Source organism: Corylus avellana, chromosome ca4, assembly GCF_901000735.1.
Source record: "Corylus avellana chromosome ca4, CavTom2PMs-1.0".
Lineage (NCBI taxonomy): Eukaryota > Viridiplantae > Streptophyta > Magnoliopsida > Fagales > Betulaceae > Corylus > Corylus avellana.
In genome coordinates, this window is record NC_081544.1 from 29,871,380 (window position 1) to 29,887,475 (window position 16,096).

Genomic DNA, 16,096 nt, shown 5'->3' on the forward strand with positions numbered 1-16,096 from the left:
CCTAATGTTATGATTGGGTGGGCTGACCACCCCTAAATCTTTTAAAAGGGATGGTCGGCTCACCCAAACCACACATTTAAGGTGGTCGACTACCTTTCAAAAGGTGCAGATAGTTGGCCCACCATAGTGACAATTTTGGACGCGGTCGGACCACTCTAATTGACATCCTTAGGGTACCCTTTCAAAGGATAAGAAGATAATTGGTAATCTCTAAGAATAATTAGTGTTATCCAATCACACTTTTAGGTCGGAGTGATAGTCATTCTCTCAAGGTCACCACAGAGCAATAAGAGTCTCATTATAAAAGACAGTTTCATGCTAAATATGATTGTCACATCATTTCTTTTTTCAATAACCTCCCATGGGTGTCAATTGGATTTGTAAAATAGAAGGTACTAATCAACACTTAGATTGGTCCTAGTTAAAAAGAAATAAATATTTGATTAGACCAAACATTGTTAGATAATTATGAAATAAAAATATGATTTCTAGCATTACTTCTTCTTTTTTGTTGTAAAATAGCAATTGTGTTCATCTTTTTATTTAACTAATATTCAGAGCATGAATTGGTGATAGGAGTTCCATATGAAGCAATGGTAATCATTAAAGAGAGTCTTAACATTGATGGTACAAAATATCCATAACATATTCTATACTGAAAAAAATAATTTGGCAAAATAAATTCTCATATCATTTTCAGCGTTTCTAATTAAATTCAAAACGCTACCTAAATCATATTTTCCTCTTCTTTTTTTTTTTTTCTTTTTTTTTTTTTTTTTTTTCAATGTACAAGTTCTTTTAACAGGTGTCAGGAACACTAGCATTCAAGCAAGACTACCTTCTCTGGCTACATAGACTACATTCAATTACAACCGCTAAAACTTGTATTTATATCTTCCCTAAATAGGAGCCGAAGGAGGTGAGAGATTCTTAATTATGCACTATGAGAGGTTTAGGGTTTGAGTATCGCACTAAAAAGAAATTTAATTTTATCAGCTACTATTCTGCATCGGCTGCGATGCACATCTGCCTTCAATGGCTAGTGTATTCGATATCTTCCTAAGAGAACGGTACTGCAGGCGGACATTCTCTCCGGTTCCAATAATCTTAAGCAAGTACCTGAAAACAAAAATAAGAAATAAAAAAGGAAAATTGATTATGCTGCACTAGTGTTTTGGTTAATGAATAACATGCAAAATTTTACCAATACTCGCTCAAATAGTCAAATCTTCCAATAGCTACTAAGATGGTCAAATCACAATCAAAAGAGCTGGTTCTGAATTCCAAAGTGACCGCTAGGGTTTTTATTTTACTATCATTATTATGATTTGCAATGTGTGATAGAAGGAAAAAAGCGGTGTTGCCAGCAGGTGTTGCAAGCTAATGGCATTGGCACCAAAGGAAGGGAAACCTAATATCTTATCAGGTCATTATAAAAATTCTAAATGTGGGATCCTTCAGGACTCATTCATAAAATTCAGCAAGATTTGGAAGATCAGCTGTTTAATTTGCACTCTACACGAACGATTCTAAATAATCAAAGTTGACACTCGGTACGAATATATGCTAGCTTTCCTGAAAGCCTAGAGAAAAGATAAGCAGCCTCTGTTCTGTTCCCATCGTCAATGGCTAGATAAATTGTTTGTATCTAGGGGCCTGATTTCTGGTTTGGAAACCAAACATCAGCAGGTTATAAAGTAAGAGGGGAGAAAAGAAAAACAGAAACTAGCATCACTATCCAGCACACCTGGAGTTCTCATGCATCAACACTTCTGGATACAAATGTGCAGATTCTATTAACTTGCAAAAAGAGTTCAATGTTGAAATAGGACCGATTTCTATGTACATTAGTTTTTACCTTTTCGTGGCCTTGATTCAGCAACAGTATCTACAAATCAAAATGCATAAAGTGCCATAAAAGTGAATGAAATTAGGTCCTGCCCACTCACCAGCCATTGAGACACTGGGATGTGATGATCGCTTCCTTCCCAACAAATTTTTCTGGCGTCCTCCTGTTTCCCTACATAATTCCGTATTGCCTTTGAAATGTCTATCCAGTATGTGGAATCTGTCATGGCCAATAGATAATAGCAAAAAAAGTTGCAAAATCTCACCTTAATTACCACTTTCTCGTTTTCTGAAAATGGATACTGCACCCCCCGATGGAGCGCATCATCAAGATTAACATCTCCATTTTCCTAAAGACAATCACGTGGCTGAAGTCCTTAAAATTTTATTCATTAGAAACTAAAAACTCTGATAACATTAGCCAGTGAGTTGTGTAATACAGTACAAATTCCTAAACCATTGTTTGTATGAAACACTACTACTGTCATTTACTTGTAAATGTCTTTCCCAAAATCTATTCATTGTACATTAAGTTGAAAAGGCAAGGTAAGCTTGTCTTATAAAGTAATAGTTTTGTAAAAATTACACTTTCCAATATCAATCAATTAAATAATGCTCAGGGCCTAAACCTTATCAAACATTTGAAATGTACATGGTGTTAACCATTTCGATAAGCAGTTTATCAACAATAGCAAAAATAATTTGCCACTTAGCCTCCACTAAACATATTAAAAGACATGATACTGGGAGTGAAGTTATTGTTTTCTTTCCATGATATTGAAGGAAAGCAACTTGCCCAAAAAGAGAGATTTAAGGAAAGCAAGTCAGAGAAACTGCAATTTTAATCATACTAATAGGGTACAAAAGTAACAAGGAACTGTCTTTCCCTACCTAAATAAACATTCTGGGAAACATTGTCTCCATATTTGTACATAAACCTCTGAAAATTTCAGGTAGGTCCTTTTCCAATAAAACACCGACCCAAAAAAGAAAAAAGAAAAAAGAGAAATTACTAAATTGTTCCCTGGGGTTTTACATTGTAACAAATAAATCCTTGGAGTTTCAAAATGATCAAATAAAGTCCTGTGATATGCCTTTGTCTCAAAATTTTATGATAGAGCCCTTATAAAATTACAATTTTACCCTCAAATAAACAAAATAATAAAGATGGAATATTAAAAAATAAAAAATAAAATAAAATAAAAAATCTGAGTTTGAGCCTAGAACCGACCACTAGGGGTGATCAAACTACCTCCAAGGGCTATGGGGGTGATGGAGACATACCACAATAATTTATTTGATCATTTTGAAACCCTAGGGATTTATTACAAGGTCAATCCCCAGAGTCTAAATTAATAATTTTCCAAAAAAAAACATTCCTAGAAATGATGCACTTACTCACAAAAAAGAAAGAAAGAAATGACACACTTAAAACACAAGTAAATTCTCAAATATGCTTTCTTTATCTTTTTTTATTGGTAAGATACACACCCTAATAGGCTTTGAACCATGACATCACCCTTTACCCATTCTTTTTTGAGAAATAAGTGTAAGCTAGAGCTAATTGGCGAATGCTTCCAATATATTTGAGCCAAATTACATAAAAATTTAAACTTTTTCATACAAAGATGTAGTGGCTCTTATTTCACAGACTATCATTCTCCTTATTAACTGTCACACGTCTCCATTGTTGCATACCCAAATCTGTTTGACGTCTTCTAACATTTGAGCTCCCAAAACAAGTAAATAACATGTGCTAAAGACCACATAGATCAAGTAATAAAAGTATTAGGCACTTTTTTGAACCATACCCTGTTTGATCTTCTCATTGGATCTGTTTGGTCAACCATTTCTTTCCGACGCTTCCGGAGAGCAGCATTATGAAATAACCTCCGATCATCCTCATGCTTCACTGCAGCAGCTGCTGCTCTAAGTGCTGGGGAGGAAATCAATCCACATTAAAATTTAAAAATGACAAAAAGCATTAATTGGCTCAGAAAAGTGGATTAAAATGTAACATGACTATAGTTATATGTTGGCTGAAAATAATAGAGTTTGAGAGAGAGAGAGAGAGAGATGAAACATAAATAAATTTATTTTCTGAAGAAAAAAAAGGTGATGTAGAATATACCAAGATTAGGGACTAAAGACCCGGTCTCAATTTCTGCATTGCAAAGGGTACATCTTGACTGTGATGCAAACAATAACTGTAGTTATGATTCTTGTCTCTTCCCATCTAGAAGTAATAAAGAGAGCATAACTAGAATTTAAATCTCATAACCATACAACATGAAACACGTCTGAGGAGCATTCCTTTAACAATAAAAAGCATAAACAGCAATAAAAAAAATACACGGACACCTATTTGTATATGTACATAAATGAGCAAGAATGCAATGTAAGCTGGAAAGGGGTGGAACAAAAAGTCACAGGAACAAGAGAAAAGGAAAGAAGGAAAAACAAAATTAAAAATAATCCCTACATTTGGTCATACACGTGAGAGCATACCCTGCAAGTGTACATGATAGTAGGTGCCTACAGTCAAAACTGCTGGAAGGAGGTGGCACAAAAAGTCGCAGGAACAAGAGAAAGACCAAGACCAAAGGACAGAAGGAAAAACGAAAATAAAATTAATCCCTAAATTGGGTCATACGGGTGAGATCATACACTGCATGAGTATGTGATAGTGGGTGCCTACAGTCAAAACTATTTATAATACACCATCCAATCAAACCAACTAGACCCAATTAAAAAATGAGACATTCAATTATCTTGCTAATTCGTGTTGGGCCTCCTTTTAGCACCTTCAATTATAACTGACATGCATTCACCCCCAAATACAATTTATAATAAATGTAAGTGAATGGGCAGGCTGTGTGGCCTAATCCGACATATAGCACTATTTCTACTACAAGGCAAATTTAGGCCACGTTTGGTACACAGGAATATACCCAAGAATGGAATAGCTATTTCATAGTTTGGTTGCGCTCCCATCACCAGAAATTACTATTCCCATGGAATAGCTATTCCCCTAAAATGGTAAGGAATAGCTATTCCCCATGAATGGAATAGCCCTAAGAATTATTTTCCCAATATAGCATTCATCTTCTTTTTTGTTTTTGTTTTTTTTCCTTCTGGGCATTTGTGTTCTTGTTCACATGGGTGGTGAGTGGTAGGAGTGTTCAAACGGGGCGGTTATCACTGACCGCTTATAACCGCTAACTGCTTTGGTAGGCGGTTATAAAAAACTGCTAACCGCTTAGGGCGGTTGCAGCTAGCGGTTTTAGGGGTAGGAAAAAATGGTTAATAATTGCTAACCGCCGCCCTTATATATAATAATATAAATATATATTTTACATTTTATATTAATAATAATTATAATATAACATCCAAAACGACGTCGTTTTGGCCGTGTATGACTGTATGTATGTGAAATATATGGTATGTGATGTTTTAGGTCAAGCCTTATTCAAAAACATTATCTGGCCCAAAAAAAGAGCATGTTCTTTCATCTTTTTGGGAACACTTAAGCCCAAAACGTTAAAATAAGCCCAAAAAATAGGCCCAGTGATGGCCAAAAACACTTAAAAGCCCATATAAAAAACGGATATAAAACTGTTGGTTATTGTTTTGAATAATCGCTAACCACCGGTTATAAAATAACCGTTAACCGCCTAGGTGGTTGCGGTTATTAAAAATCAATAACCGCTCAAAGCAGCTGCAGTTAACGGTTATAGCCAATAACTGCTAACCGTAACCGCTTGTGCAGCCCTACCGATGGGGACAACATTTTTTTTACTGCCCAGGAAAAAAAAATAATGATTTTTTTGGGGAAAAGATTTTTAGAGCTATGATATTTGAGAAAGTTTGGTTGAAATGTGATTCAATTCCAATTAGAAAATTTGGTCATAACAAAATAATTGGAATGGTCATTCCATTCCAGCTTCTTGTATTCCTAGTAATACTCATTCCTATTCCTAAGAAATCATCATTCTAGTATACCAAACATACCTCTATAGATTGAACTAAGTAGCTTAGAGCAGCTTCCTTGAGAAAAATGTTATTACAATAGTAAAAAAGATATTTCGGTTTGGATTACATTGGGTCATGCCATGCAGGGTGAGGGACTTGTTCGATAGTTGGTGGTCGGGAGGACGATCCCGAAGCATGGTGGTGTGGAAGATGCTCCCTCTGTGTCTTATGTGGTGTATATGGAATGAAAGAAATGCTAGATGTTTTGAAAATTTCACTAGGACTATAGAGGAATTGGCCCATTTTTTCTTCTTTACTCTTTACTCTTGGACGGCCGCTTGGCTAGCTCCATTAGTGATTAGTTTTTCTGATTTTCTTTTTCATTTCTCTCCCTCTTAGGCGCTCTCTATTTATACCTCCAGTGTATGTGGGTTGCGCCCCTTTGCGCTTTTGATTTATATTACATTTACTTATCAAAAAAAAAAAAAGATATTTTGCTCAAGCATGTTGAACAATTTCCTCTACCAGGCCCAATTAGATCTAAAATGCTCTTAAGTGGAGTGTGACTCGTCAGCAAAAGATTGTACTAAGTCGCTAGCATAGGGTGAAGAGATGGAACACCACAATGCACCAAAGGCAAAGCGTTCCTAAAAGGAATCTACATCTTGAACAAATGGAGGAAACCATTGGCAATCGACTTCATAGAATGAAAATATTCATTGTATCCTCGACAGGTTTGTTGACGCTATGATCAAGATGAAAGTCTACCAAACCAAGTTGAGGAGATTAAAGCCAAGGTCATTGAACTGGAAGAGCCAGTTGTAGAAGCTGACAAGACAAAAATACGCTTCAGGAACACCACCAACAACCAATCTATGACATGGTGAGTGAAAAGAGGAAGAAGTGGGAAGTCCTTGAAACTGTGGTAGCAAATATTTCCTTACTTTTTTCTTTTAAGTTCTTAAGTTTTCCCAATTCCTACATTAAAATAAACTTTTAACCTATGCTTTGCTACTATTGTGTAATCCATTAGAGTAAATCAGACAACTAGCATTTAACCTAAATATTTGTCATATTTTGTTACCTCAATCTTAAGGGCAAGTTTGGATGGAGGAAGAGGAAGGGGTGGGGTTTACCCTTCCCCTGTTTGTTTGTATCTTTGAGGGGGAGGGAGGGAGAATATGAGAGGAGTTAGAGGGCTAACATACTTCCTCAAAGCCCCTTTTTACTATTCCATAAAATCAGGGAAATTTGGGCAGAGAGGATACCGGGTTTAATGGATTTTTCTCTGTATTTCCTTTTTACTCTTAACAAAAACAATTTATTATTGTTTTTACCAATCAAATCCAAGTAAACTCTTAGCATTTATCTCTCAACCATTGTCGATGAGCATGATCTCTTACCTTCTCCCCTCTGCAGTCTCTCTCCAAACTTCATATTATATTATAAGGTGATCCTACCCTCTTCTTCTAAATTAGTATTATTGAGTATCAAGGCTTTTTTTTTATTTTTATGCAGTGCATGGGTGTACAAGTTGGTAAAAAGGGATTTCAAAGAGAGGACCTTTTCATATATCATCAACAATAAACAATTGAATTATCTTCCGCACCCAAAAAAGGGCTTGATTGTTATTGCACATATTTAACTCCAAAGGCCCTTTTCAACGAAGCAATTATTGGGCATAGTTTTTGTAAGGAACAAGAGATAGTCATACTTACTCTTTCAATGACTCTTCTCAGCATCAGACCACCAAATGAATGTCCACATGAAACAACCATGGCATCCTCAAGAAATAAACCACTAAAGCATAAAATAAAAAAAATAAAAAAAAAAAACTTTAGTACCCCAACTAATGTACACAAACATTTTCATGCCAATTTTTCTTACTAGATGAATAAGGAAGAAAGTAAAATCAATCTACAGTCAGAAAGTGAAGTTCTAAACAAAATAAAGTTAAAACAAAAAAGAAATAGCCAATATTAAAATTACAATCTAGTGATAAGTTCATAATGGAAATTGAGATTTCATAGTAAGCCTATGAATGTTTCCTAACATCTTAATCATAACATGGTGATTGGTGACCAGGAACTACTTAAGAGCTCCATTATCACCAAGGCACAAAGAAAACTTTTTTATTGATAAGTAATAGTCAACCGCCATCTCCAGCAAGCCCACTAAGGCACAAAGAAAACTTAAGATATACAAGTAATAACATCCCTTGATAAGAAGACAAGTTGATTTTCATTGTTAGCCTATGGCATGCCAAGTTGATTTTCAGAAATGCTACGTAAACTGACACTTTGTTAGAACATATATGTAAGATTTCTCACAAATCATACAAGGTTGATCCTAATTAAGAGAAAATAAGGGGAAAAAAAGGCTATATATACAATGTAGATGATCAGAAGTCACCATGATTTCACTCATTTATATTGTGCTGTGAAAAAGAAAATAATAAAGTGTTCTATGCATTAATGATTTCAGAAGTAGGAAGCCTCATATCAAGGATTTCATGACTATGCATCTAATTAAAACAAATGTAATCCAATGGCTTATCACATTATCTTATGCTCATAGTGGACATATAGTACACACACCACACAGAGGTATGGATGTATGGGTATTTATACATGTATGTGTGTGTGTAATTATAGCCAATGAATGCCTTGGCAGTAGAATAAAATCTGCGGAGCCAGGTGTACTCAGCAAATTGGACTTAGAAAAAGCCAATGTTCACATGAATCAGGATTTTCTGTTGTACATGCTGAGGAGGTGTGGTTTTGGGGGGAAGTGATGCTCTTGAATAGCTCATTGTATCTTCTCGGTGTGTTTCTTAGTTTTGGTGAACAGCACTCCTACCGGTTTTTTTAGTAGCTCGCGAGTCTTGAGACAAGGAGACCCTCTATCTCCTATGCTATTTGTCATTGTGATGGAGGCTTTGAGTGGAATGATTTCAGCTGCAGTGAGTGGGGGCTTATTATCTGGTTTCTTTGTGGTGACAGGGAATGGTGCGGATGACACCTTGATTTTCAGTGAAGTTGACCCAAATCATGTACGTCACTTGCGATGTTTGTTCTTACGCTTTGAAGCTATCTTGGGTTTGAAGGTCAATTTGGCTAAGACAGAATTGGTTCTTGTGGGTAATGTTGATAATGTGGATGGGTTAGCTAGTATTCTTGGCTGTGAGGTTTCATCTTTGCCTTTGAAGCTTCTTGGTCTTCTGTTGGGGACATCCTATAAGGCTAAGTCTATTTAGGACAGTGTTATTGAAAAGGTAGAGCGCTAGTTGGATAATTGGAAAATGATGTAATTGTCTAAGGGTGGTAGGATTGCCCTTATTAAGAGCACCCTTTACAATTTACCTACGTATTTCATGTCCTTCTTTCCTCTCTCCGCGGGTGTTGCAAACCGTATTGAAAAGTTTCAACGTGATTTCTTATGGGGTGGGCTAGGCTAGGCGATGAGTTCAAATATCACTTAGTAAGCTGGTCCAAGGTTTGTTCTTCGATACTTAAGGGAGGAGAGTTGGTGATTCGGAACTTCTTCTTGTTCAATCGAGCTCTCTTAGGAAAATAGTTATAGCACTATGGGCATGAGAGAAAGGCCTTGTGAAGAGTTGTGGTGGACTCTAAGTTTAGCGGTTCGTGGTGTGGGTGGTGTTATAATGAACCTTTGGGGGCATATGAGGTGGGGTTATGGAAGAATATTAGGAGGAGTTGGGAGAAGTTTTCAAGTCATGCCAAATTTGAGGTGAGCGGGCTTCAATGTTAGATTCTCACACGATCTATGGTGTGGGGATGACACTAAAGGATGCCTTTCCAGTTTTATTTGGTATTCCGTGTGCAAAGAATGTTGTTGCAGCTCATTGGCAGCTTTCTGGTGGTTTCAATCAGCGGAACGTTAGCTTTACTAGAGCAGCACATGATTGGGAGGTGGATGTCTTCACTTCGTTATTCAAGGTGTTGTACTCAGTTAGAGTAAGAAGGATATGTGAAGACAAGCTTTGGTGGGTTCCCTCCAATAGAGGAATGTTCAATATAAGATCATTCTATAGTGTCTTGGGTTGTAATGTTGGCTTTCTTTTTTCCTTGGAAGAGTGTTTAGCAGACTAAGGTTCCCTTGAGGGCAACCTTTTTTGCTTGGTCGGCAGCCCTAAGAAAGATCCTTCTCATGAAAATCTTAGGAAACAGCATATCATTGTAGTTAATAGGTGTTGTATGTGTAAAAGGAATGAAGAGTCTGTGGACCATCTTCTACTCTATTGTGAGGTCGTCAGTGCCTTGTGGAATGTTTTCTTTAGTCGATTTGGGCTATCTTGGGTTATGCCTAGACAAGTAATCAACTTGTATGCTTGTTGGCGGACCACCGACATCACTCCGAGTGATGCTATGTGAAAGAAGGTGCTCTCGTGTTTTTTGTAGTATCTATGGAGAGAGAAATTACAAAAGTTTTGAGGACCATGAAAGGACATTAAAGGAGATTAAGGCTTTTTTCTTCAAGACTTTGTTTCTGTGAATATCTGCTTTTGTTTTTCTTTTGGTGATTAGTTATCGGAATTTTCTTCTCCTGTTTTCTCCTTCTAGTTATGTGTTTTCTCTTGTATATTTCTTATGTACCTAGTGATACTCTTATATCACCCACTAGTGATACTCTTATATGATGAGGCATCAAAATACAACTCAAAAGGGGGAAAAACTAGTATAATAGCTTTGCAAAAAAGGAACCCAGAGCAAATAGAGAAAAACTCACGATATGGGATCTGAGAGAACACTTCTTAAAGACAAATCCTTATTCGAATTGTTTTGAGCTACCTGCAAATCCAATATCATGTGAGATTTCCTCGAATCTAATGTAGTCAAGATACACATTCTCAAATCGTAGTTAACAAATGTAGAATTAAATTATTTTAAGTCCTGAAACTCAGTCTATAAGAGCATAGGGCTCCACAATCTTGTTTGACAAAGCGCGTTTACCCTTAGGGATGGAACCATCTTTTGGCAGTCTACCTTAGTAGCATAATTAGTTTTAAATACTGCAACTAGCAACATAAGCATGCACACATGAGCACACACAACTGACCATTCTCATTATTAAAAAATATTTTGTTAATCAAATATCAATAATTTTTTGGGGGTAAATAACAGTATCATGGTTGGCTAAAAAGATATTAACACTACAACTGTTGAGGACTTCACCCAGTGAGATATTACTAATTGAATATTAATCGTGTTTGATTATACTCAACTGGGCACATAATAGAAATGTCTTCTTTTTTTTTTTTTTTTCTTTTTCATTTTTTCATTTTTTAGCTGATGGTGTAGAATTATTTTTTACCCATGACTCTCATTGCGTGAGAGTAAGACAACGAGAAATAAAAGGGAATAATTCCTTGAAAAAAAACAAGCCAAGCCCAAACAAGATACCTTTCCAATCATAACCACTCAAAATGTTTATATTGCTCACTATGTTTTCTATTTGAGCCACAAAAAAACCAACTAAAAATCATCCTTTTAAGGCACAGGCCTTTCACAGTTCCCAGTTCATGCCAGTTTGCCACAAAACACAAAATCCATTTCAATGGGGGTAAACAATGACTCTTCACTAATAAGTGGAAAGCTATTCAAACTTGGCAGTTGGATTTAGAATTTAGATGGATTTGGTTGTCTAATGCATCAGAACCCTAATTCTGATACAAAGAAGACAGAAAACAAAAACTGTATTAATACAACCTAAAATATATAGAGTTTTATACTTATTAAATATTTCCTAGAGATATCCTGCATATTTTATTTTGAGACATGAAAATTTTCAGTTCCACTGTTGACTCAAGATGGGTTGCTTGAGGATAGAACTTACGTAAGTATTTTCAGAACGACTGCAGAATACATCTTCCTCTGCTGAAAGCTCATCCATAAACTGGCTTACAGATATTGGTCCATAGCTCTGGGGAATGACATGACCAGCTGCTGCAATTCGAGAACAATCTAATATAGCGTTACCCTGCGGCATGAGCCTAAACGCAAGTGATGTCCTACAATAACAAAGCTAAATTTAAAATGAACTTCTTGGGAAGTCGAATGCAATATTTGAAAGGTTTGTTTTGCCACATTCATCACAAGAACAAACTGCGATAAATTAACTTGTACCTCCCACTACCATTAGTGCCTGACAAATAATCAGGAGCAGCTCTATATGATGCAGCAGGACGAAGGCCTGCAGTAGCATGACTAAGTGCCTTGCCTGTAAGCAGTAAAAGATCCCCAGGAGTTGATCCACCATCTGCTAGGTACCACCGACCATTGGGATCACAAACCTGTTGAAGAAAATAGCTTACATCAATAATTTGTGGTGCACATTAATCAAAAACACCACAAAGTTTTTTTCAATGCACAGACACATCAAACAAGTAATGCAAATTTATAACCCAGATAATAAAGTACAGCTGCAGAATTAAAAGAAAGCATTTGAAGACTATTACTGGTTTATTTCCCAGTCCAACAACTAAAAAAATGACAATTGTTTAAAATTAGAGTCACCATCAAGTAATAGGAAGACACCTGAAGACCAGGACTGTCCGAGGAAATCAATGTAACCAATCCCTTCTCAACTTCACCATTTGTTGCTGCCTTCCCACCTCCAATAGCACCCTTTCCATTTTGCAAAGAAGCATTCAAGTAGGTCACAGCAAGCACCGATGAGGACACCTCATTTGCAGGCAATGGGGTATCATCAAGCAAATTATTGAAAACACTGAACAATATATGCTGTTGTAAGTGGATAGGTATATTTAGAAAAAAATTGAAATCAGAAAAAAAAAGCACTAACAAAGCAAGAATAAAAATCAATAATCAGAATACTTACTCGCTTCGCAATCGAAGATGCCTTGCTATTGCAGATAAAGCAGCACGAGCTGCCTTTCCCATGCACCTAAAAATATCAGCCATGCAAGGGGGAGATGAGTCCCAATCTTCTAAAGCCCTGCAACAAGGTAAGCTCATAAATGTTTAATTTGTAAAGAATAAAAGCAGTAGTAGTAATAACAATAACAACAACAAGGACAATAATTTACTTGGGGCAGAACTCCTACAACTAAGACAAACAGATTCAGTCTCAATGGTGTACAGGAATGTCTAGATCAGGCACTTTCAAGAGTGAATCCACTTAAAGAAGGTCAAGGAGTTTAATTTATTAGGGGGACAGCACCATAAAGCAATAACTAAAGAGTGAACAATATTTAGAGCAAACACTATATAACTACTCAGTGACTTGCCTCATTAGAGTTCTAAACATGAAAACACTCAGGCAGAAGTATAACACTCGTACAATTACTTCGTACAAAATCAACATTTGACATCATTAATTAACTCAGACACCAGGATCCTGTGCCTTTAATCGTGGCTAGCTACAGAGGGATTGCCAAAAATGCAGGAGGAGAATACTTGGGTTGCATCTTGTCAATGGTTTGAAGACCATTTTCAGAAATATTAAAAACTAGAAAATGGCATAAAAAATTTACTCGTCAGGGAATTTTCCAAGACTTCTTTGGGGAGGAATGTGGCCCTCCCGCCAGTGAAAACAGCTAGAAAATAGTTGGTCCCCAGAATCTTTTGTGGCAACTATATTCAGTAACAAAATGCAGTTTTCAGAAAACCTAGTATTGACTCACAAACCAAATGGATCCTAAATGTTCTAAATCACTGTCCAAACTCTTTGCTCTTATCACGCTGAAAACTCTGATAAGCAAAAAGATGTATAAGACATAATATTTCAAACCCAATAAATAAACACATTCCAATTCCCATATATCATAGAAACTCATTTCAGAGCATGCAATACAAAGAATCTGCACTGACACACATGAATTCTACACTACACACAAAACGTTGCCCTAATTTTAACGTATTACACAAAAAATATGTAAATACCTTCCAAGTAATAGGAAAATTCTCAGCTCCAAAAAAAAAACCATCCCTTCTATAAACCAAACGAAAATTCATACAAAAAAGAAAAATAATAATAATAATAAGATACCTTCCAGCTCTGTACATGTAAACTCCACGGCTTCCCTTGCCAACAACACTCTGCTGAGCCCTACTCCTAAAGTATAAGCGGGCCGCCTCCAAGCCACAACGCATGAGCGCCGCGTCTCCGCTGCCCAATTCAATCAGCGCCGCATTGTGCCTCATCAGCGACCCAGCCAGCACCTCCACCGCCCTCCCGTAGGACCCGCCGGGAGCCCCCTCGTACGGCGCGATATCCGAGAGCCGGACCCTCGCCAGAGGGCATGTCATCAGGGCCGCGGGCTCGCCCGCCCGCTGCGCGGCCCCGATCGGTACCAAAGCATGATCCAGCGGCTGCTCGCGGTGCGGTGCGAGCGCGTGAGGGGACTGCGTGGGGGTCGCTGTAGATGCGGCTGGTGGTGGCGGTGATCTAAGAGAAGACTGGGGATTGGTTGGCTGCGACGCCACTGCAGAAGTCTGCTGCTGCATCACCGTCGCAACCATCAATCATTCTGAACTGTCTACGGTTGGATTAGGGCTGTGCACGGATCATTTTTCAGCATATTTGTAATGCCTTGCACGACAAAAGAATAGTCGCATAGTTTTGGAGAGAGTCCAAGTAGGAAATGCTCTGTTTGTTTGAATTAAGCTTGGGGTGTTGCCGTTGGTATATATGAAAGACTTTTTGGTTCAGAAATATTGTGTGGGCGTAGGGTTTTCAGAGCTTCTCTGTCTTTCTATTTGCTGGACTTGACAAAGAGAAAGGAGAAGAATGGGAAGGGAGCTGTTTCTTCTTCTTCTTCTTTTCTTTCTTTTCTTTTCCTTTTGCTTTTTCGGAAAATATTATCTCATTTTAAAGTTTATGGTAGAAAAAAAAACTTCATCTTAATCTTCAATGAATTTTGATTCACGTTAACTTTAATGAATAATTAAAGAAAAAAAAAAGATAATAAATTACAAACTTAGAAACTTTTATTTGTGACTATAGGAAAATGGTTTTTAAAGTAAATTACGAAAGAAAAAAGAAAAAGGTCAAAAAGGAAATGAATAAGCAGTTAGTGAAGAAATTTACAGGGTATGTTGCTTGCTTTTACCAGCCATCTAGAGTGTTTGAGTACGGCTTTATAGTTTATAAAAAATAAAAAAAAAATAGAATAAAATTATATATATATATAAAGGTTTTTTTCTAACATCATTTCTCATGATCAAAGTGCCTTTATATCCTGCAGGCGTATTACTGATAAAATTATCGGTAGCATGTAAAACTCTTCCCACCATGCATACTACTAGTATGAAGGGAAAAATAGGGTACATGGACCTGAAGCTTATGATAGGGTGTGATGGAATTTTCTAAAGGAAGTGGTAAAGAAAGTTGGTTTTGTTGATAGATGGGTACAGTTGATTATGGCATTTGTTAGGTTTGTTTTTTATTATGTCATTATAAATGGGAAACCACAAGATGATATAACACCATTTAGAGGAATTAGGTAAAGAAATTCATCGTCTCCTTACCGTTTTATCCTTTGTGTGAAGTCATTTAACTCTCAGCTCTCTTATCGAGTATAAAGAGTATAAAAATGCATTATCAAAAGTTCTTATAACTAAAGGAGAGACGAAGTTAAACATTTTTTTTTTTTTTTTTGCAAATGATAGTCTCATATTCTGTGAAGCAAATTCGCTTGAATGATGCGTGTTACAATATTTATTATAAATAAATGAATGAGCATCGTGTCAAAAGCTTAGTAAGGATAAGACTTTCATCTTGTTTAGAAGAACACCAGTTAGGAAATCAAAGACCAAATTCTTGCTATTATTGGGGTGCACTCTTCACAAAACTATGAGGCGTGCTTGGGATTATCGGCGTTGGTTTGACATTCAAAAGCATCGAGGACAGAATTTATAACAAGTTGAATAATTGGAGGGTAAAGTTTATCTCTTAAGTAGGGAATGAGATCCTTTTGAAAGTAGTCATTCAAGCTATCACAATCTATAGTATAAATGTTTTTTCAACCGCTTAAATCACCATGCAGAGAAATAAATTCAGTGATGTTAAAATTATGGTGGGAGCACTAGGAGAAAGATGTGACGTCAAAATTATAATGGATGAGAGGATGGATATATCAAAGTCTCAGGGTGACTTGGGATTCCAAGACCAGGAGTGTTTCAATACGAATTTGCTCGTTAAACAAAGGTGGAGATTGCTACAAAATTCAAATACTTTGGTTTGCAGGATTTTCAAGGAAAAATACTATCCAAATAATACTTTTTGGAAGCAA

The 16,096-nt window shown here is 36.7% G+C and overlaps 1 protein-coding gene across 1 annotated transcript; it reads right to left on the reverse strand.

Moving 5' to 3' along the window:
• Positions 1–597: 597 nt before the first annotated feature.
• LOC132177754 (uncharacterized) lies at positions 598–14,652 on the reverse strand. Its single transcript, XM_059590199.1, has 12 exons — positions 13,852–14,652; positions 12,682–12,798; positions 12,378–12,570; positions 11,967–12,133; positions 11,677–11,851; positions 10,570–10,631; positions 7,539–7,620; positions 3,980–4,037; positions 3,660–3,784; positions 2,115–2,198; positions 1,950–2,020; positions 598–1,119 (listed from the first exon to the last, which is right to left on the reverse strand). Exons 1-12 carry the CDS (start codon positions 14,322–14,324, stop codon positions 993–995), a joined length of 1,734 nt encoding a protein of 577 aa, XP_059446182.1. The 5' UTR covers positions 14,325–14,652; the 3' UTR covers positions 598–992.
• Positions 14,653–16,096: the final 1,444 nt, after the last annotated feature.

Coding starts and splice junctions, on each gene's coding strand:
- LOC132177754 (XM_059590199.1), bottom strand. CDS start 14,324: ATGGTTGCGACGGTGATGCAGCAGCAGACTTCTGCAGTGGCGTCGCAG. Junction 7,621..10,569: donor GTTCTCTCAGATCCCATATC/GTGAGTTTTTCT, acceptor TTTATGCTTTAG/TGGTTTATTTCTTGAGGATG. Junction 1,120..1,949: donor TCCCAGTGTCTCAATGGCTG/GTGAGTGGGCAG, acceptor TTTTGTTTTCAG/GTACTTGCTTAAGATTATTG.